Consider the following 24,482-nt stretch of genomic DNA (forward strand, 5'->3'; position numbering starts at 1 on the left):
AGAGGAGGACAGACAGTGGAGGGAGAGAGAGAGAATGAGAGAATGAAAGGTAGACGGGACTTTACACGGGAATAATGGCGGCGCCGCTCCGGCGGGACACCTTACCTGAGAACTGCTCTTATGGAGTGTGCAAGGACGGCAGGGTCTTTTTCATTGAGTGAGGATTCATGTTTACTATTGCATTAGAAAGAATTTCTTTCCCATAGCGTTCGAGTGTTTTCCAGCTATTGCATCGCTAACAGGTGGTTTGTTTTCCTGCCAGCGATGAATCGTGCACCACCACTTGGATTCATCCTCTCACTGGAGAACCTGTCAATTCTGGACACATGATCCGATCCGGTAAGTGGATTCATGCGTTCATTGAGCTTCATAGTTCCCAGTGTTATTACGTGTTGCAAACAGAACGCTAAAAGTTTCGCAAACGTTGTGTTTTTCTTGCCCCTTAGATCTACCCACAGGTTGGGAGGAAGGTTTCACGAAGGAAGGAGCGAGTTTCTTTATTGAGTAAGTGGATGTGTTTATTGTAATTACACCTTGCTGTGAACATGCGGTGCGTCAGGTGAATTACAGGTTTAACGCTGGTCATATATATGGCCCACACCTGACCATGGAAAAATTAATATTGGGGATTGTGCACGAGACATCAGAGGTAAGCTACTCGGTTATTGTCTTTGTAGACAGGCATTCAAGTCCAAAGTCTGCTGATCAGAACAGGTGTAAACACCTTTTGAGTTTTCAGTTCAAGTCTCTCATGTTGGCTGGGACTCAAAACCATGTTACCAAAATACTGTGCAGTGCTGAAGTCTGAAAATTATAGTAAGGAAAATGCTTGTTTGCTGTATGCTAAAAAATATCTTAAGATTTTGTCAGCGGCTGCGGCAGCTACATAATTTATGAATACTACCCCACCGTACAAAAATATGTTCTAAGAACATTTTGTTAACGTTCCTGAAATAGTTATTTCTGAAAATTCCATTCAGAATGTCCATTTTTTAATGTTTTTAACACAATTCTGGGTAATGCAAATGTTAAAGGGATAGTTCACCCAAAAATGAAAATTCTGTCAGTATTTACTCACCCTATGTTGTTCCAACCTCGACCTTCTTTCATCTTTGGAACACGAATTAAGATATTTTTGGTGAAATCTGAGAGCTGGATCACTCCTCCATACTAGTCCATAGGCTTCTTGAGGGATTGAAACTTGCCGGCCTCGAAAAGTTATTAAAGACATCGTTAAAATAGTCAGAGTGACTACAGTGGCTCAATCTTAAGTTTATCAAGCGACAATAATACTTTTTGTGCGCTAAAACAAACGTAAATAACGACTTTATTTCAACTATTCATTTCCTTCTCTTTGGACCTCTAGTCAGTTAAACTAGTGTAATTGCGTAGACTCACTATTGGCTGACGCTGGTCATGTGTGATGCGTGTGACGTACAACAGATCATACGCTGTTAAACTAGTAACCTGACTCGAGGCCAAAGAGAAGGACATGAATTGTTGAAATAAATTGTTTTTTTCTCTCGCACAAAACGTGTTCGCGTCGTTTGATAAACTTAAGATTGAGGCACTGTAGTAACTTGGACTATTTTAACGATGTCTTTAATAACTTTTCGAGGCCGGCAAGTTTCAATCCCTCAAGAAGCCTGTGGACTAGTATGGAGGAGTGATCCAGCTCTCAGATTTAATCAAAAATATCTTAATTCGTGTTCCGAAGATGAACGAAGGGTGAACATGAGGGTGAGTAAATACTGACAGAATGATAATTTTTGGGTGAACTGGCCATTTAATGGAACATTTTATTTGATTGTTTTTAGAATGTTCTCTGAAGTAGGAACTTTTAAAAAATGTTAGACGAACGTCCAACCGAAACATTTCAGAAAATAACTTTTCATGAAAGATGTATAAATAATGTTTTTGTGCTAGCGTTTTGAGAACATCTTCTGTTAATATTACTGATAGAATATTTGTTCATAACTTTGAAAGAACCTTGCCTGAACATTATGGTGCGTTCAAGTCATGTCGAAAAGATTGTATTTATGAGTTGAACGCACATGAACGCCACTGCAAAGTCGTACACCACAAAGTTCTGAGAATGTTCCCTGTTTGCTTGAAGGCCTTTGTGGCAATGGTTCACATGCAGGTGTGTGTTCGCTTGACTTCAATAGATTTGCTGATACACTATAGATCAGTGATTCTTAAGGTGTGATCACATTAGCGAAACGTCAGCATATGGCATTCAAGTGCAAGTGCGCCTCGAAAAAATCCTCTAAAATCAGTCTGTTTTGTGCTAGTCTTGTTCTCTTCATGGTGTTTGCACTGGTATAGAGGGCTCATCTCTTATCAGATCTGTGTGAGGTGTGTTTAATCCCCTGTCTGGCTTGTATCTACATTTGAGTCTTAATATCTTCCAGGGATTTTTTTCATGTCTTCAGAGCTGCCTCATGGCCTAAGAATTAATAGAAGGATTAGTGACTGTCAGGCTATCTAGATTTTCCCTCATAAAGCGCTGATTTGGGGATGAATTTGGTATTACGCTGCATGTGGTTGATCAGGACAAAGATAATGATCTTGTAGTCAGAGCTGAATCTTGAGTATGAAAGAGAAAAAGACAGTCAGCCTGCAGAAGTGTGTTTGCTGACAAATCCAAAACGCATCACATGACTCCAGTCTGTTTGAGGATATTGCACGGGCGGAGCCTGTTTTATTAAAGATAAACAGGATAAAGTAGTGATGACACTACTGTAGACTAACACTGTACAGTGTGACTTGTAGTGTGATTAGGAACACAAAGCTAAGTGGTTTGTAATTGATTAATTGAAATTGGTCAACACTAAGTATTTTTGAGTTTCTGGCCAATAGTATGAAGAGTCATATCTCATGAAGAGTATATGGAAGAGCTTTTGTCCTTTGAGCTGCGACAATTTAAAGTATTAGTTCACTTTTAAAAAAACTTTTGCTGATAATTTACTCACCCCAATGTCACCCAAGATGTCCATGTCTTTTTTTCTTCAGTCGAAAAGAAATTAAGGTTTTTGATGAAAACATTCCAGGATTTTTCTCCATATAATGCACTTCAATGGGAACCAAACGGTTCAAGGTCCAAAAGACAGTTTCAGTGCAAACTGCAAACTGTTCAAAGGGCTTTAAACGATTCCAGATGCCAAATAAGGGTCTTATCAAGCGAAACGATCATTCATTTAAAAAATAAATAACAAAGTTTAAGTTTTATAAGCTCAAATGCTCGCCTTGCTCTGTTCTGTGACGCACTTTCGCGACTCTCCTGTTCGAACTCAAAATGAACAAATCTTTTTCAGAGTCATTTGGTTCATTCAATGAACGAAACGAACGAATTGACTTGAATTTTCAGTGTTTCTGCCTATGAGGGCATTTTCAGTAACGCAAACTAGCAGATATTACAATGATATTACAAGTTTCAAATGTTGCCCAGAAACTCACCTTTATTGCAATCCACATGTATCTTGGATTCATTCTCTGTTCTCTAATCACACTACAATTAGTAATTGATGAAGCTTACACATTTATTGAACTGAACTGACTTGAAGTGAATGATGACATTGTCTTTTTAGAGTTGCTTTACAGCCATGTCCTATAATGCAACAGTAAATCCTCTGCAATAAAGAGGAAATAAACTTGGGATCCTGTGGATCAGGTAAATAATTAACTTTGATAAGTTGCTGAAAGTGAGCTGCATTCTCTGTGAGGGAACGTTGTGTTGACTCAGGACTTGACGGATAGATTTAGCCTGTATTGTGACAGTCAGATGATCCGCCTTCTGATTCTTGTTGTTCTGGCCTTTCCATTCCCAGCGCCAGAGAAGGAGAAGCTGAAGAATGATCTATAGAGGGAGATATGAGAGAGGATCCACCGCAGGAGTGTGCTGGCAGCACTTGATGAAGCACATCTGACACATATTGTGCGTTGTCACTGCTGCTTTAAATCCAGTGTTGTTCTCTCCTTGGGGAACCAGTTTCCCGGATGCGTGGAAATGTGTGATATTGCATGACTGACAGACAGGAATACAGGCCGCATCCTAAACTACTTTGAGATTTACAAGCATCACTCTCATGGCTTAATGCAGTTTTAATAAGTCTTTTTATTATCGAGCATGTCCTACAGTTCAGCAAGAGTAGACTGTGTTTTATGACGATAGCTGATTTGGACATTGAGTTTGGGGTTTATAAAGGAATGAAAGCACACCGAAGGGAAGAAATGCACTTAAATCATCATTGCTGTTAGGGTTGCTGTCATTGTGAAATGTTGCGAGTTTATTGTCCTTTTCAGGACCTGGTAGAGCTGCCAGATGTAGATGCACTTATTACGTAATTACAATAACTGTGTAATAACCCTGAACCTACCTCTAAAGCTAACCTTAATCCATGTAGTTACCTTAAATTACCCAGTACTTACTTGGGTAAGTACAATGTAAGTGCATGTATGTACACATATGTAGAATAAAGAGTTTAAAATTGAGAGCTCCAACCCATAATCAGTGTGCAACTTGCATCGCTTTTGATTTTGGTTAGTTTGACAGCAATGGTGCAAAACAAGACATTATGTTATCTTTATGTTGCAACCTTTTATGTTATTATGGGGCTGTTTACACCTGGCTACTTCATGCGTTTTCTGTGATCGGATAGCTATCCGATCGTAAAACGACCTGGTGTAAATGCCCTCCGAAACGCATTCGAGACGGATTTGAATCTGATCGCATAAACCACTTCAGGAGGTGGTCTGGGCCGCATCTGGTTGTTGAAACCACATATGTAAATTTTACTCCTCCCAAAAATGCTAAAAAATAAAAGTGTGACAGCGTGTTATAGGCATCAAAATGATCTTTTTCTGAGTCAATTCGTTTGTTTTGTTCGGTGAATGAACCAAATGACTCGGAAAAAGATTTGTTCATTTTGATGAACGAGTTCGAACAGGAGAGTCATGAACGTGCGTCAGAGAACAGAGTAAGGCGAGCATTTGAGCTTATAAAACTTAAAATTTGTTATTTATTTTTTAATGAGCGATTGTTTTGCTTGATAAGACCCTTATTCAACGTCTGGAATCGTTTAAAGCCCTTTGAACAGTTTGTAGTTTGCACTGAAACTGTCTTTTGGACCTTGAACCGTTTGGTTCCCACTGAAGTCCATTATATGGAGAAAATCCTGGAATGTTTTCATCAAAAACCTTAATTTCTTTTCTGAAGAAAGAAAAGACATGGACATCTTGGATGACATGGGGGTGAGTAAATTATCAGCAAAAGTTTTTTCAAAAGTGAACTACTCCTTTAACTATCGCAAATCCAGGTGAAAGGAAGTCGCAGACGCTTAATCATCACAATCATCGCCATTAAAAGAAAAGAAACAAAATGATCTTACCAGGGCTTTTGCCGCTCTCTCTTACTGCTCTCTTTAATTTTGAATTTGGCTGATGATAAATAAAATGCAGCTCAAAACTCTTGCTTTCTGGGACGTGCACTCAATTAAATCTGCTTAGTTTTGCAAAATTAAATCCGTTTTGCAAAAAACACATTTATTGTGACCAGGTGTAAATCGAATCGTTTTGATAAATCAGATAGCTATCCGATCTGAGAAAACGCGTGAAGTGGTCAGGTGTATGAGAAGTCGCCACATTAATAATGAATGGGAAGCTCTAAATCTATCGAATGGGAAATAGTGACCGACCGATATATCGGGCCGATATTTGCGTTTTTTACGTGTATCAGAATCGGCCGATTCGCTACTGCTGCGTTCGCCGATAGTTTTTCCCGGCACAGAAAAATTTACTTTTTAAGTAAAAATGTACTTTTTAAGTTACTTTTAAAATGAAGTACAGTGTGCACTGTGCACTTTATTGTGCTGGTTGCTACAATAGTGTAATTATTTCATTTATGCTTAAATATTTATTTTCAGCTCTGAACTTTTTTTTTGTTCAACCTCATGTTTTTAATATTTGTTAAATTGTTTATCTACTTGTTCTTGTTCTACCTCACGTTTTTACTATTTGTTAAATATTGTTTTTTAAAGTTAAATAAATGTTACTTTTGTTAAATCGAGACCTGTAACATTTGTTAACATCATGTCATTTTTATGAAGTAAATTTAGCGAGCAAAATATATCGGCTCAAGAAAATCGGCAGCCCGTATCGGTCATCGGCTAAGGCTGATGGGAAAAAAATCGGTATCGGCACTAAAACATCCATATCGGTCGACCCCTAATGGGAAACTCATGTAAAGTTTGGGGTAAAAATAAAGTTTGGATTCATTGATTGAAAAGAACAGCATTTTTCTTTCTAACTTTATGAATGTTTTTACTGTCACTTTTGATAATTTTACTGTATCCATCCTGAATAAAAGTACAAATTCCTTAAACTAAGTCCTACACAGTGAGTTTTTTTCTGATAATTATTTATTTCACTCTTTGTAACAAAGTGTTTCGGATTCATATCGAGTTTTTTGGGGTTTCGCAACGTTAGATTTTTTTTTGTCCGATTCTGTATCTGCAGCTGTGGTAACTTTGAGAAGATAAATACATTTTGTTTTGGCCCACTTGGTGTTTGTTTACGCTGATCCATCAAATCAGCTAGCTAATGTTATATAAAACAAGATAGGCCTGCTTTCTCTGATGATCATTATCTTCACACTTTTCTTCTCTCCATGCAATAATGATTAGGAATGGGCCTTATTATTTCCCCATCAGGCGAGATGCAATAAAACAAACAGTGATTAAAGCTAATTTACTTGCAACATCTTCGCTTCTAGTATAGACAGACAAATGACTGATTAGCGCTCTGATTTTGTCCAAAAACTACTAATTTAGACAAAGTATTCTGTTACAATTCACTTTTTTAATTATTTTAGGGGTTGTTTAAAAGCAATGTGCTTTAAACGGAACTATTTGCTTAGGTTTAAGTGATCGTTCACCCTCATGTCGTTCCAAACCTATAAGACTTTCGTTCATCTTCAGAACCCAAATGAAGATCTTTTTGATGAAATCTGAATTTTTTGTCCCTCCATTGACTTTGAAAAAAGTCCATAAAGATATTGTAAAACTAATATATAAGAATTGAGGAGTTTCGTCCCATATTTTTCTGAAGAGACACGATGATGACCAGATTTAATTTAGGTTTTTAAACTCTTACATATCTTCGATGCTATGAATCTGGCAAGATAATCCGCCAGACTAATAAACATCTGTGTGTGACTTGTCTGAGGATGACAGCCAGAGTGTAGTTATGCTAACAGTCAGCAGGGGGTGGATATGAGAATAATGCTTTATGAATACAACACACACGAGTCACATTTTTGGTTTTTAACAGGTCTTGATAAGGTTATGATCACGGCTCAAATGCAGTAGCATATCCAATGAATGTAGTACATGCTTATCACAAACACTTGGTTTATCTTATCAAAATTTTTATGAACTGTTTTTGTGGTTGATTTCAAGTTCCATAGCAACTAAATGATTAATGCACAGCTCAGACCCTTAGGATATGAAACTAGGATGTGTTTTTTTTCAGTGTGAGCCAAGCAGCTCAGTGTGATTCATATTAATGAATCTCTTTATGATAAAAATGAGTGAGCTTTCCTGGGCTATTACATATTAATGTGCCCTCCAGGCTGTGAGAGTGGGAGAAATCCACTGAGCACATTGTCTTTGTAACTTGACTCTCAGATCCTGTCTTTACTGTTACGCTTGACTCACATCGCCGTCACCTCGGGAGTGTGAGAGTTTTGTTTTATTAATATTCTTACATCGTTTGAGTTGACGTCCATGTGAACTTTGTGTTTATCACTTGTTTGACATGAAGTCATGTGACCTTCATGAAGAAAATTTTGAGACTGCAAGTACTGAAATGTGGATATCTAAACAGTCTTTCAGAAACCAAATTGCAGCTTTAGTTCTATTACTACGACAACGTGTGGTTTACATGCAGCTATAATAAAAATAATGTCTCAATAAATAATCTCGTGTGCAAACACAGAATAGGCTTGTCTGATTCTCAGGCTATGTTAAGAAATTAATACTTTTATTCAGCAAGGATGCATTAAATTGATCAAAAGTGACAGTAAAGCCATTTTAAATATAATGTTACTGTGATGATGTGGCTGAGGAACATACCGGAACATGACCTTGACCTAATATTCAAATCATTTTTGGCATTAAAATAAAATCGATAATTTTGACCCATATATTGTATTGTTGGCTATTGCCACAAATATACCCGTGCGACTTGTGAATGGTTTTGTGATCAAATTAATTCGCCATCAAAACTTTAGATAACAGGTGGTTTCGTAAAGATACTTTAGATGTGAACATTGATAATGTTCATGCATACATGCATATTGAAAGTAGATACAAGTTTAAATTCATTAGGCGTAGAAACTAGTTTAAACAGCAGACAAAAATGCTGGACATCCAAACAATCACACCACAAAAAGTTGATGACTCATAATTGCAGAGGAAGCTTTTTTCTCGGGCAGCCTTTTTCTCTGTCTTTTCTCTCTATCATCACAGCTTGTTTGTGATTGAAGATACTGTCAGAATTGCCCACAGACTCTGATTGCATTGTCATTTATCGCTGCTTTCACAGCTCTGCAAGACAAGTCAATTAAAATGACCTACAGAGAGAAAGAGAAGGTCTGATTAGAAGATTTTTTTTCACATCTGTTCATATCTGATGCTGGTAGAGGACACTCTATCTGTAGGTATACAGGTCACCTTCTCCAGATGATCAGGCTCACAATCTGCTATCTTTTACCTGAAGCTATATCTTACAGGCCACAGGAGGTGATTTCTGAATTGGAAAACCCTCAAATGATCTCTTTTGGCAGAACGTTATAACATACTATAAAAAAAAAATAATAATAATATTAATTATAATAATTCAATAAAATAAAATAAATACAAATTCTCTTGATAGAGTATTTATTTTCATGGTAAGAGCACATCCAGGGCTCAATCTGAAGGATTTTTTTTAACTTGCCCTGCCAGAATTTTCACTGGCACCACCACAAATAAATAAATACATAAATAACATAAAATAGGCCTAGTTATTGTTTTTTTTTTTTACCCATAACCTTAAGGTTTAATAAATAAGGTTATGACACCAAAAATAAAAATAAATGTAAAAATATTTTTTAGACCAAAAAAAAAAAAAAAATATATATATATATATATATATATATATATATATATATATATATATATATATATTTAGACCAGCGGATGAAGATGGATGGATATTTTTTAGACCATTACACTGTCAGTAATAAAAAAAGAACAAATAATCAAATTACGAGTAATAGCACAAATAAATACATTAGAACAAACATACAAATAAAATAAACAGCTCTTTTCAGGTATGTGTAACAGTAGTTTTCAGGTAGAGAAATTAAATAATCGTATGTAAAATCACTGTATAAATTAAATATATACTGTAGTGTAGATTAATCCTTAGTAAAGTTACAAAAGTTGTTTAGTCAAGAGCAGTGAGTCTTTCTCTTGTTTGATTAACATTAAAAACACAGACGGCAGCAGGTTTATTAGGCCGCTGTCACTTTAAGAGCTGCACGGATCCAATATCCTGTTACACATGCATTTTATTTCTCAACTTTTTTACATTTACTTAAGACGTTACTTAAGAATTGATTGAGTGATTGTACAAAAAAATATACATTTTAATTATACAAATAATATATCATTTTTTTTGTTTACTTCTCATCTATTCATTAATGCTGTGTTTTTGGAGATATAAAGTACTTTTGTATCCATATACCACACAATTCCTCAACTACACCATTAGCTTGCATATGAAATATTATTTTTTTATGATACATTGCATTTATGCTCTAGTACTAAGCCTTCATTTCTGATTTATTACGGCATAAGACGTTACAGTGTTACTATGTTTACGAGGATACTCGCCAGTACGGACATTTCGACGTGATTTACTATGACTGCTCAAGCAAAAGAAGACGTGAACGTGAATTCACTTTAGTATTTGCGCGCTGTCTGAGTGCCAATCTTCTTTATTGTCGAGCCCTGATATCACTTGTTAAACACTTATTTGATATGGTTTGTAATGTCTCACTGTGGGAATGCTTATGGAACAGTGTTCTCTGTCATGTCTGCTTGTGATGGATATCAGTGGGTTCTGCAGGACAGAACACAAGCTGGAGGTGGCGGGACAAAGGAGAAATTGAGAGGCAGATGAGGCTAGCTAAAGGCATGCTTTGTGAAAACCGGAGGCGTTGGCTCCCTGAACCCCTAGCGCCCTCACTGCAAACATTAGCATTGGCATCTTAGTGCGGCATCAGATCGTGTGTCCGTCCCTGGCAGACTCGGACAGGCAGAGACAGGAGATATACGGACAGAGACGAATGGGGTCGGGAATGGGGAACTGCTGTGGTCGTGAAGGGGACTCGGGTCATGAGACGGTGCCGGTCAGACACAAGGTTGCGTGGCCAGAGACGGACAGGGTCATCTTCGCATTAGACAGGTATGTCTCTGACATCTGTTTAGAGGATGTGGTGCAGTTTGGCATCCCTGTATACAAGTTAAAAATATAGTATCTTATTCACAAACACAAAGTTTTATGAACCAACGCTGTTCTTGGAGTGTTTACTAGTGTGCTAGTGAAGTGAACTTGCTGTTAGTGTTCTGCAGACTGCTGATTCTGTACTGTTACTATTTAAAGAGGCAAACTGGATTGGACACCATTCAATAAATGTTATGGAGATGGATGATTGGCCACAGGTACATATGATAAGTGAATATTGATAAATGTTTTGTTTGGATATAACAGCTAAATACCATTTTTGGGAGGGATGTGCTATGACAAATGTTATATAACAAAATCAGTTTTAAAGTTTTAATAATCATTCTAATTAGATGAGAATAGGGACACATATCATTTGAATCCATTTCAGTTTTTTAAAAAAATTCTAGCTGATAATAATAATAAAAGCATTACAGCCAATCAGAATGCCTCAAGCTGTTTAATTTTGGTATCAACTTGGTGGCGAAGTTCTTTTTTCTTAAAAAAAACAAACAAAACAATCAAAACAAAAATTAATGAGGTTTCCTCTAAGCGTTATGCATTGCAAGAACTGCAAGAGTTGCAGGAATGCAAACCAATGAATTTGCAAATTGTCCTTATAATTGGTTTCAATTCATCCTTTATAACTATCTTGGTAATTGGATGTCCTGTTTGCAAATCTCAGAGCCTTATCTAACTTTTTTTTTTATTAGATAAAATGACATCCACTCTAAAAAAGATGCAACTTTGGGTCAAATATGGACAAACCCAAAACGTTGGGTTAAAAATATAAGTTCAAAATGTAACCCGATGGCTGGGTTTGTCCATATTTGACCCAAAGTTGGGTTAAAAGTTTAAAACAACCCAGCAATTTTTAGACTGCTGCAGTAGTGCTGTAAAAATCCTGCCCTTCTTATTTACTGATCATCTTCAAGCCCTCATTTTCATCCGAGAAACTTCCTTAAGTCTTTAATGAGGACGGGAAGAGACCGGCTGGTGCTTGATGTTTGCAGTGATGTGACGCCTCACATGATTCCAGTGAGAAGTTGTCATGTTTGGGTCATTTTCTTCACATTTGCTTAGATAAAGCAGGGCTGTGCAAAGCAAAGAAACACTGCACATTAATATTGTCGTGGGATGTGTCATCGGTGCATAGGGAGGTTTTGAACACCAAACTATTGGAAGAATATCCAACCTAAAATAATCTCTGTTCTTTCTGCGTCTTGAATTATTCATAATTATTGCTGTTGGAAGTCTCTTTGATAGCACCAGGCTGTTTCATTGTTTCTGAATCATTAAATCCTGCCTTAGTGGGTTGTAACTGATTAATATATTAGGGCAAAGCATTAAAACTACTGCTAAATATTGGATTTAAAGCCTCACGTTATCAGAAAAAAGCAGGTGGTGACAGAGGCTTTAGGTTTTTTTATTTATGTGTTACATTTTTCTATTAGTTGCAATGACAAAAACTGGGTCACTTGACAAGCGAATTAGTTTCTTCTAAGAGTGTAGAAACAAGTGGTAATGTGCACGATTGCTATATGGATTTCTAGCAGTTTCCACCATCGACAAAGCACTTTGAAACAAATTAAAGAGTTATTGCTATCATCAATTACCATGATATGACCAATTCAAGTATGATAGACATGCTGTCTTTTATTTGTACAGTACAATTTACATCCCAAAGTGCAAATGCATATTTTATCTGGATTCAGTAGGAATCAGATGCCTAGTGTTTTCTTCCCAAAGCGTGGCCTGAAGAAATGTGGCCCACTGAAAGAAATCTTCCCCACAGACAACTTTCACAGTGAGAGATTATTCCAATTTCAGCTTTTCAGTGAAGTCCAAAGCCTGTGAAATGAAGATTTGTCGGGTCTGTGAAAACTTTGATTTAGTGCATCCATATGTAGTTTAAAATTGAACCTTTGATGTTTTGACTGGACCCCCGTTACACTGAAATGCCATGCTTTTTATTAACTAGGTCAGCGACTGTTTGTTAAGGAGGTAATGGATCTTAATAGAGCTTTAATGAAAGATGCGGATTGACTGGTTCATATGAGAAACTTTCCCTCTATTGAAACACACACTCACATTGACTCATTGGACCCAATTCCGACAATTATTGGGTCGTTCTGTCACACTCATCACAGCATCATACTGGGTAAAACATGAACATCATGCGATGTTTAAATATTGACCTTTTATTTTATTCTGAAACAGTCTTCCTCTGTCTCATGAGATTATTTAAAGAATTGTATTAAAGCAGTTTTGGAGATTCAACTTTCAGCCATTGATAATGAAGTTGAAAACAATATCTGTTACTTGTTTTAAGACACTTGATTTAATCACATTTCATCTGCACAGTTTGTGAGCATTACTGTTTGTGTAATAGTGTGGTTAACCCTGCAGGCTATCTTGTAGTACGATGTGTAAAAATAGTGAGGTCTATGAGTCTGCTGAGATCTGGAATAAAATATCTGGTTCATAGATGCTCTTGAGACGGCAGTAGTAAGATACACCATATACTTTTTTGACTAAAATATAGATGTTGCTGTATTGATTTTGCATTGAGTGAATGTTTGGCGTCAGTACGATTTAAAAAAAAAATAAATTAATACTTTTATTCAGCAATGATCCATTTAATTAATAAAAATTATTATTTTTGTAGCTATGTTGACTGTTACTATTTCAAATAGATGCTGTTCGCTTGAACTTTCTATTCATTGAATAGAAAACTGAAAAAAGATGTCATAGTTTCCACACAAATATTAAGAAGAAGAAATGTTTCTTGAGCAGCAAATCAGGATATTGGAATGATAAGGATAAGGATAATCCTAAGGATCATGTGACATGAAGGCTGGAGACTAACGATGCTGAAAATTCATTTTTGCATCATAGGAATGAAGTACATTTTAAAATATTTGAAAACAGTTTAAAATTTTAGTAATATCTCACATTGAGCATAAAAGACGACTTTAAAATACATAAAAAAATGTATCAGCCATAAAATATTCTCATGATTTGTAATCACAACATTTATTCTTTTGTCAAATCAACTTAGATAATTTATATAGTTCAGATAACATAATATTTTGAGTTTCTGATGATTAAATTAATCTCTTTCATTGTATTAACTAAATTTTTCCATTTCAATGAACTTAAAATTTTAAGGCAACTAGGTTACTTATTTTTTAAGTTTAACCAACAATATTTTTACAGTGTACACTACCATTTAAAATTGTGGATTTGGAAAGATTTTCCACTGTAAAAAAATATTTTCATGATTTGTAATCATAACATTTTTTCTTTTGTCAAATCAACTTTGTTCAGATAACATAATATTTTGAGTTTCTGATGATTAAATCAATCTCCTTCATTGTATTAACTCAATTTTTCCATTTCAATGAACTTAAAATTTTAAGCTAACCAGGTTACTTATTTTCTCAAGTTAAACCAACAATATATTTTTTTACAGCATATAGTAGTGTGTTTGCAGCTTCCTATGGTATTGGGTTTATTGGGTTTTTTTTAACGTTTCGAGTCAATGAAACAGTCTTGAAACACAAATATTGCAGTGATTTTGCATGTAAGTCTCTTAAATTAGAATATTTGTTGTGAATTATCAGGGCATATTACTTTGCTTTTAATAATGTCGTGCAAGTCTGAACTCGTTCAGTGTACCAGAATAGTCCACAGAAGGTCATAACGCGGCGAGCTTGGGTTTCTGTGTTGACACACCGAGAAAGAGGCTGGTGGTAAGATTTATAGGGCAAATCCTCAAACATCAGGGAAGATGTCCTCTTGACTTTGACTATGTTCTTCAGACTGCTGTGTGCTGCCGATAAGCTGTGTGTACGTCACTAATCACACACCTCCCTTTTCAGCTGATAACATTGACCAGACCATCACATGACCGCACACATCTGTGATGAACATGGCCACAGCTTCAGGGAAAATCCGTGACACAGTGGTGTGTTTGGTGCGGATTTAAATTAGGATATGATGTTGCATCGTGATATATGGAATCATTTGCATTGCATGTATTAATGTGTAATCATGAGGAAGTTGCTCATGTAGTGATGGAGGACACGTAATTGTGCCAGTCACTGGCTAGCCAGCTTAACCTCGGTGGCTTATTTAATGCAGCTCATTACTCTAACTCTTACTCACTGATTTAAATAAAGCACTGACAACCCTTCAATGCCCCAAGGAGGGATTTCCATGTAATTGCACATAGAGAGAAGAGGGTGATCTGTCCTCTTTACAAGAATCTGTTGATCTCTGATTTATTTCTAATATTGATTTTGCAAGGATCACCTATGCATAATGGGTTACCTAAGTCAATAAAAATGTACATTGTTTTTGCAATATTTTTAATATAAATGGTTTTATGTGAACTTTTTAGTTTTTTTTATCAATTTGACCCTGTAATCTTTGATCGAAATAAATTCCCCTCCCTTTTGCAGTGACATCTCAAGTTTACTGGTGTGAGGGCAGGACAACCTTTGACATCCACCAATAGCAAACCACAACCATCCAATCAATTCCTGATGGACTAAATTAAGCCCCGCCTTACATTTTTTTAATTGTTCAAGAAGGCGTTTCACTCAAATATACATCACAGTAGGGAAGAAAAGACTATGGCAACTTCCGTTTCATGCTGCTTTAAAATAAAAATTCCCCGATCACCCATTGAATTTAATTTCCTTGTGAAGAATGTCACGACTATGTGCTCCTTTACATAATATCCATAATTCACTTAAGTGGAGTCCAGAGAAATCCGTCACATTCACCAGAGAACATTTTGAATAAATATTATTAAAAAATAATACAAGGATTAATCATTCTATAACGTGCATTTACCAAAACAGATGATTAATTTTCATTTCAGGCCGACTTTAAGACAACTTGAAAGTAGAAATGAATATGTGGGAATATGAGTCATTTTAATGCTTCGTTCTTTGAGCTGACACCAACTAAAAACAAATCCCATCTGCGAGGAGACAGACTATGAATTATGGACTCTTATTTTAATCTGCTTTGTGGAGCCAAAGTTTTAGCTTTCAAATAATTCACTTCAAATCTAGGGCCGTCAAACGATTAATCGCGATTAATCGCATCCAAAATAAAAGTTTGTGGGTGCATTATTTTATATATATATATAAATACACACACATGCATATGTATATTTAAGAAAAAAAGATGATTTATGTATAAAATATTGATATTCATATATAATATAAATTATATATAAATCTATATACATGAAAATATTTCTTAAACATACAAGCATGTGTGTGTTTTTATATATATACACAGTGCACCCACATATATTATGTAAACACAAACTTTTATTTTGGATGCGATTAATTGCGATTAATCATTTGACGGCCCTATTTAAATCACATTCAAACCCCAGGTAACAGAGGTAACAGGTCTTTTTCATGTATTGTGTGACGTATATCAATTAAAATGGATTAGTGAAAAAGACATAAGGTGGGATTTGACCTCCATCGGTTTTTATTGAATGCAGTCCGGGATATAATGAATGTCCTGCACATGTCCGTTTCGGCAGAAGATCAAGTTTTGACTTTTGATTAAAAATGACAATGCGTGTTTAAATTGGAAAAAAGGTAAAGAAAGAAAAACCTGCATGGTGGAATGCAAAAACACGTTCTGTGTGGAAGTTTAAATTTTCAGTTTCAGACCCAGCCAGTGACTTTTCTTTTCTCTGGATTTTCTCTGGAGCACCTGTATTGTTTATTTATTCATTGATCAATTCAATTTACAGATCATTCTCTCTCGCTCTTTCATTAATATTCCAACAACACATCCTGTGACAGAGACAGGCAGAGATTCAAAAGAGTAGGTTCGCTCTTTTCACCCCTCCCTTCCTCTTTCCCCCCTCCCCGTGAGTGTGTGCAGAGGTACGTCAGAGCAGAAGACTTGTGTGTGTGTGGTGAGGAAACAGGAGCGTCGGAGATAGGAGACTCCACACAGACAGCAAAATCACGATGCTTACGCCTTTCCCTGCTTCAACAGCCAAATGTGTTGGTTTTACCTATTCTGTGTTTTGACGTCCACGGACCTCTGAAACCTCTCAGAGGAATGGATGAGATTTAGATTCTGGAACTTGCATTGAGGCTCTTCTTGGGACTCTTTCCTTTTACCCGGACCGATTCTTCCCATTTCTTGGGTGTTTTCCTCTCCTTCATGAAGCCTGCATTTACTTGGCTATTAAACTGAAAGCAACAGAACTGGGCTTTTCTGTAAGTGTCAGTCATTCGTTTGGAAGTTTTGCAGTTTGGATTTAACATGTGGAGCCAGTCAGGATTTTCCAACCAATACCAACCTCATCCCTTTTACCATGTACCGTGCAGGTGGGTTGGCCCTCCTCTTTTATTTGATATTGAAGTATTTGAATTGGATTTTTGGCAACATTTTGCATTCATTTTCCTCTTCCTGTAATGGGGAGTGTCCACAGAATCCTTCCCGAGGGGTCATTTCAGGATGGATCTGCCTGGCTGTTGATGCTGAAACCGTTTGGCAGGTTTTAGTTGGATAAATCTAGATTAAATCACGTGTGTCTGTGGCAGGGATTACACTTCGGTGGGAATGAATGAGAACTGCGTGATTTATATGTCAAGGCATTGTGGAATTCCAACAGGTCCTGTTGAACTGGCAAGTTGAGTGAGTTCTGTGGAAGGGAAGACCTAATGTCATAAATACTCTCTGTGAAGGTGTATAGTGAGCTCCACAATCTGAACGCATGCCTTTTTATATTGTCCTCCTAACTTGACGGTTTTTAATTACCAACTGCAACATTCCAATTTATACTTATGCAAGAGTGTTTACTTTGAACTCCAACTCTTTCCTGATTGCTCAAAAAGAGATTGTTCTTTAATTACTCATTGCAGGCTTTTGGCTCAGACGCATTTCTCATGATTCAGTGGAAATACTACTGTTATTTCAGTTGACTTATATTTTTTGTGTACTTTCAGAGGCACAGCAGGGGTTGATTTATTCCACTTCGCTTTGTTTTCAGCCGTATTAAGATAATTACGCCAAACCCATTGTTGTGAGTTGCTTTTTTAACAACTTCTATCAGCATAATGTGTTTACTGTTCACTTTGGCTTACACTCTAAAAATTGCTGGGTTGTTTTAACCCATTGGGTAACCCATTACATTTTTAACCCAACGTTTGGGTTTGTGCATATTTGACCCAAAGTTGGGTTAAAACAACCCAGGATTTTTAGTGTATAGACTGAAATAGTCAGTGTAACCTACATTTGTTTTATAAAGCAGCCCTACTTCTCTCGCATTTGTTTAACCACCATATGAGAGTGCTTTGCTTTTGATTCACCTGATAATGCTTTGCTGAAAGTGTTGCTTGGCTGATGTTGAGTAACTATTCATCCACTCTTTTCTTGGACTACAAGTTTGAGGTTTGTTTCATTAAAGGGATAGTTCATCCAAACATTTTACATTTCGTCATCATTTACTCTCCCTCAAGTTGTTCCAAACCTGTATGAATTTCTCTTTTCTGCTGAACGAACAATAAGATATGTAGTAGAACATGGGTAACCAAACATTTGATGGACCCCATTGACTTCCATAGTATGGAAAAAAAAATACTATGGAAGTCAATAGAGCCTATCAACAATTTGAGGGCGAGTAAATGATGAAATTTTTATTTTTGGATGATCTAACACAGAAGTGCTGCGCTGTTACACTACGTGAACTCACTCAGAGGCCCACAGAGAAGAAAATGAATAGTTGAATAAAGTTGTTATTTTTGATTGTTTTTTTGCGCTCTAAAAGTATTCTCGTCGCTTGATAAATTTATGGTTGAGCCGCTGTAGTCGCTTGGACTATTTTAACAATGTTTTTCTAACTTTTTGGTCGGCAAGTTCGATAACGTTTCGATTAATCAAAAAAAAAAAATCTTAATTTGTGGTCCGAAAATAAACAAAAGTCTTACGGGGTTGGAACAACATGAGGGTGAGTAATTAATGAGAGAATTTTCAACTAGTAAACTAGAAAAAAACTAGAAAATGTTTGGGAACCTTTAAGGCAGTGGTTCCCAAACTTTTTCTGTCAGGCCCCCCTTTTGTAGAGAAAAATAATATATTAATACAGTACTACAACTTCTCAACTTCAACAGGCTTCTCTTTGTGTTTGTGATGTGAAAGTCTTTAAATGGCATCTTAACTTGTTCAGCTTCATAGCACACAACACTGTGTGGTCTCTTTTCATTACCACAGTTGTACTAGTGAATCCGAGGGCAAGATATGCCTCATTATATTTTCTTGTCTCGAGGGTGTCTAAATTGGGCGCGACAAAATGAACGTTGCAAATCCATTTCTCCCTTGTATCAGAAGTTTTGTGAGCGCTTGGAGCACGTCAGAAATTGAACGGGGCATGGGTTTACTGACGGAAATTTGTCATTTGCGTATTGCCGCTTTCCAGTGTAGACAGCCTCACTGATTATAATGGGTTCTATCTTCTATCTATATGTGTCTATACTTGCGTCTGGTATAGACACATTGCTTTGGTAGTTGTGCATTTAAAATAGATTCATTGTATGCTTTATTTTTCACCTGCCACTATAGCAGTCCTTTTGCAAAAATTTGGGAACAACTGGATTAAGGACTGTGTCATTTGAAGAGTAATCCGTTAAATTTTACTATCTGTTTGATTTTTCAAAATTGTGAAAGTGATATATTTAGTGATTGTACATTATAAATTGTCATGCATCATGCATGAATGCCAAAGGAGGAAATGTAGGATTACAAATGTATTTAAATGTTTAATATAGGTTCCAGTACAATAGTATATAAACTGAGCAAGTCTAGTAGACTCAATTTAGCATTTGAGGTATAAATGAGCAAGAGATTCTGCCAGTCCTGGTCAGATTACTGAGACTCTTTTTCTTTAATGGCTCTGGGAGCCCCTGGGTGGCTCATTTTGAATAGTTATGCTGTTTGGATTGGGATTGGTAACACTCTCAGGCTAAGAGCAGGTGCCTAAACCTGTATACTTCATTTACATGCTTTGTTTCAGAGTGTCTCCCCCTCAATGTAACTCCTCGCCATTAAGCGCTATGATAATGTAAAGGTATGGGTGATATAATCAGGCCGAATGGATTACCATCTATACATGACACTATTATGCTGATGACATCAGGTATGGGTAATTTCCGGGAACGAGCTGAATCCTGTGCTTCATTTACATGCTTTGTTTCAGAGTGTCTCCACCTTTGTAACTCCTCTCCCTTGTAAGGTATATGAACAGTCTGTATTTTAGTTTAGGTCAGACTTTGCTAAGATTTTTGGACGAAGCAGACAACAGCAATGCAACGGCAATAAAGAACCCTGCTTAAAAAGATACACCGAGTCTCCTGGTCTTCGCTTCTGAGTTGTCAATCACTTTTGAAGAACAAAAGTTCACAACACATACATGCAATTAAAAAGTCCATAAATTGTAGCTAGCTTGAAATTGTAGAGTTAAACTAAAACTCCCCATAAAACCATAAAACCCCTGCCCATAAAACTGTCCAGGACTGGGCAGAGTTACCACTTTTTGGTGTATCAACTATGAACTACAGATCATTTCATCTTTAACAATAGAATAACATAGTTGGCTATGCCTGGTTTGCATTATGTTTATAATTTCATAAAATCTATATCGTAATGATCTGCTCTGTTAAGTGGCAGATTTCAGATTTTTAAGTGGCAGGCAGATTTTTTCATTTCAGATTCACATTTGTGTTAAGCTCCAGCGTACCTGGTTAAGGGGGTTGGAGAATGAATAGATGGATGCATTATTCTGAGCTCCTACATAAAAGTGTATATTGCATGGGGTTCCCTTCGACATGCTAATTATGCTGGTGTTACGCAGCACGTGTGAGCTTTAGCAATGAGATTTGTTCTCGCGCATCAAGCAGGTTCGGATGAGCTTCTGTTTATGTTCAATGATCAATGTTAAATGTTTTAAACCGCTCGATTCATACACTCTAAAAAATGCTGGGTTGTTTCAATCCAAATTAGGGTCAAATATGGACAAACCCAAATGTTGGGTTAAAAATGCAATTAAAAAATTTACAGTTGAAAGTGAAAGTTAAAGTTGGGTTAAAATGTGAAATTACATTTTTTAACCCAATATTTGGGTTTGTCCATATTTTACCCAAATTTGGGTTCAAACAGCCCAGCATTGTCTAGAGTGTATGGATTAGTTTTACGATCTCTTTATGAACTTTTAAAGCGTCAGAGTGGTAATTGCGTTTTCAATAAAGGGACAGAAATCACTCAGATTAACGAAAGTCTTACGGGTTTGGGACGACTTGAGTGTGAGTAATAAATTACAGAATTTTTGGGTGAACACTCCCTTTAAGGCTTCATTGTGTAGTGTACTAATCATTAAAAGTGAAAGTTCGTATTTAGAATAGATTTTTAGTCGGGAAAACTTTATGTATGTGCACGTGTCTTTGCATTAACATGTACAGTATGGATGTGTGCAGCAGTTGTGGTTAGAATTGCAGCGAGTGGATTGGCTCACACAGCAGGTGTGAGTGAAAGAGCAGATTGTCTTGATTCAAGTCCTGATTAATGTTAACAGACTTGACCAGTCTGACCTCATTCCTATGATGGCATATAACTTGCCTGTACCCCCTTTGATCGACAGTTTCATTAGTTCCTCATCTCACACCACGCATGACAAACACATCCAGTTATAATCAATCAATCAGTCTGTTAAGTGTACTAAACTGCTCTTTGATTTTCCTCATGCAGCACTCCGAGACCTCTTCTGTAGCTATGCAGTGTAATATCAGAGCTGATAATAAATGCAGCTCTTCGTGAAAAGATCCGGGCTCTGAGACAAAATCTACAGCAGTGTCTTTGGTGTGATTATCTGTGCCATTTACAAAAACGCAGAATTTGCACAGGGAGCCCATCTGCTTCTCTAGCCCTGGCATGAACCAATCACAATCCAGCATGGGTCCCAGAGAGGCCATGCTGAGACCCCAAAAGAGGGCTAAAAAAAGTCCCGTGCTCATCCGAGCTGGATCCTGCCTCGTAATTTGCGTTGTGACGCGGATCCGTGATTTATCTAGTGCCGTCAGAAGATTGAGAGGATCAAAGATCAGAGGGATGATCCAGATGTGTGGATATGCGATTTGTGAGAGCCTCAGACTCATTCGTGTCTCTTTCTCTGTGATGAGTGGATGTCCACAGTTTTATTTTTGTGAGAAGACATGTAACAGATGTTACAGCATGGGATATTGTCAGTCTTCAATCCACTGAGGGCAACAACAACAACAAAAAATGCTAGCCTACTGTTTTCAGAGCTGCTTGGGACTGAACCATTCAAGGTATGACTAATTGAGGAGTTAAGCTTTTTATTGGTTAAAAGGAAGCTGCTGGGAATTTTAGTAGCGAGGTCATATCATGTGACCTGAGAGAAGATGGTTTGCCATGAATGCATTGCACCATGTATTTATCATGCATTCGTCTTGCTTTAGTGTTGTGTTCCAGTAAAAATACATAGACGTCTTGTACATTTTAAAGGGATACTCCACTTTTTTTGGAAATAGGCTCATTTTACCACTCCCCCAGAGTTAAACAGTTGAGTTTTACCGTTTTCAAATCCATTCATTCGATTTTCTGATATTTAAAAGAATATCAATAACCAGACAGTTTCTGGTCTCATTGACTTCCATAGTAGGAAAAAAATATACTATGGAAGTCAATGAGACCAGAAACTGTCTGGTTATTGATATTCTTTTAAATATAAAAAAATCGACTGAATGGATTTGAAAACGGTAAAACCCAACTCTTTAACTCTGGGGGAGTGGTAAAATGAGCCTATTTCCAAAAAAAGTGGAGTATCCCTTTAAAGTAAATTTTACTGGTACTGTATTTTGATATTTCTTCCAGAGTGTTATCTGAAGTTATAATGGCTGATAAATGAATATTTCAAAAATAAAATAAAAACGGACGAAACACGCTTGAACCATGTCATGAGTGTTGGAGTTGTATAGTTTGTCCACCAGAGGGCACTCTACACCGTTCCTGTTGGCAACACTCGTTGAGTTGGTCACAATACATACATTGCTTGAATAACAATTAAAAGATCGTCCCCATCAGTTCTCTAAACTCAAATAAGCATGACAAAATTTGTGACTATCATGTCCAGTTTAAAAATAAATAAATAAAATATCGGCCGATATATCGGAATATCGGATTTTAAAACCCAAAAATATTTGTATCGGTATCGGCCTTCAAAATCCTTTATCGGTCGGGCTCTAGTAAGCATAAGAGGCTCGTTTCAAAAACAAAATAATTTTTCATCTCCTCATTCTCTAAACTTCTCACGCCTTGGTCTAAATGGCTTGTCTGACATTTAAATGTCGCTTTTCAACAAGGGACTCAAGGAGCAGCGTAGGTTTTGCTGACGGCCTGTCAGCGTGTGAATGTGTGCAATGCCTTTATTAATTTATTATTAATTCATGCTTGCCATTTATGAAGGTCTCTTATTGCTGCTGAGGAATCTTTCTCTCTTTAATTGGGATATCCAGTGTAATCTCTCTTAGCTTTGTGTGAAATAGAACGTAAATCTGGCGTTGTAAAAGAGTCGAGGCCAGCCGCAGTTCAATTCCCATGCAAATATTGACACTGATGTGAATTGAGCTGTGCAGAATAATAAAATGTGCATAATCTGTCTTTGGAGGATGAGAGGTCTAAAAATAACTTTGGTGTGAGGTGTGTGAGTGAGTGGTGTGTGTGGATCAGCACCAGGTGTTTGGGTTCAGGGTCTGATACAATATATTTTTCTTTCTGCCACACACAGGAACATGGATGAGACACCCACTTGTATTGCCTAAATACAAATATAATTCTCAAGAGAAAATATAAACCGACTTTGTTTACTCGTACAGCAAAACAGTGATTCTTGAGGAGGGCACAGGGCTTTCATGAAGACCCGGAGAAATAGAGGGGGAGAGCTTATCGTAAATGTCTTGAATAATTTCAGATGTCATGGTGGGTGGTGGAAATTCATGTGTGAATATTTGAGAATAATGTTGCTTTATGCTACTGACTGGTCTTTAACCGCATACATTACAAAGCAGAGTCTGTGAACCATCATGGTGTTTTCTGGTACTTTTAGTACTAGGGATGGGCAACGATTAATCGCGATTAATCGCATCCAAAATAAAAGTTTGTGTTTACATAAAATATATGTGTGTGTAGTGTGTATAATTAATTTAAATATATAAATACTCACACATGCATGTATATATTTAAGAAAAATGTGTTATTAATATATCAAATATTTTTGTTTATATATAATATTAATTGTGAATAAATATATCTAAAATATATACATGCACATATATTTCTTAAATATATACATGCACGTGTGGGTATTTTTATATACAAATTAATTATACACACTACACAAACATATAGTATTATGTAAACACAAACTTTTATTTTGGATGCGATTAATCGCAATTAATCGTTGCCCATCCCTATAACAGGGCTAAAGGCACACCTTAGGAAAAAAAAAATGTGCCTTTTATTATTCCCAATAGTGTAAAATTATACACTTACATTAAAATGAGCAATTGCTATACATTTTGTCCAACTTAATTTGATTGAGTTCAATCTGCTTAAAATTTAAGTTTACTTAATCCGTTGGATGTTGGATCACATGAATGACAGTAAAAATAGAAATATTTAAAATTACCTATCCCAATTGACTGGGTTTATCCTTCAGTTTTGACCTATGACCCTATTATTTCACCAACAAATGCTTAAAAATGACCTGTGACCTTCATTCTCAAACACGCCTGAATTTTTGTTGCTATTTTTGGGAGTCACATTTAGACAGGTTAACCCTAGAGTCAGGTCTGGATGACTCATCATGT

General features: G+C 36.6%; 1 protein-coding gene across 9 annotated transcripts in view; it reads left to right on the forward strand.

Moving 5' to 3' along the window:
• The window catches only part of plekha7a (pleckstrin homology domain containing A7a), a 95,468-nt gene continuing 70,986 nt past the window's right edge, over nucleotides 1–24,482 (forward strand). For 8 of the 9 annotated variants that reach the window (XM_039683894.2, XM_039683896.2, XM_089116504.1 and 5 more), the window contains exons 1-3: nucleotides 1–157; nucleotides 263–339; nucleotides 447–504. In XM_039683894.2, the coding sequence (XP_039539828.2) occupies nucleotides 75–157; nucleotides 263–339; nucleotides 447–504 (218 nt within the window). In that variant the 5' untranslated portion in view covers nucleotides 1–74. Of the gene's footprint in view, nucleotides 158–262; nucleotides 340–446; nucleotides 505–16,500; nucleotides 16,932–24,482 lie in introns of those variants that run through there. The other variant, XM_039683898.2, reaches the window with a different exon arrangement.

The sequence above is a fragment of the Pimephales promelas genome, chromosome 10 (genome assembly GCF_988280905.1).
Source record: "Pimephales promelas chromosome 10, fPimPro1.hap1.1, whole genome shotgun sequence".
Classification (NCBI taxonomy): Eukaryota; Metazoa; Chordata; class Actinopteri; order Cypriniformes; family Leuciscidae; genus Pimephales; species Pimephales promelas.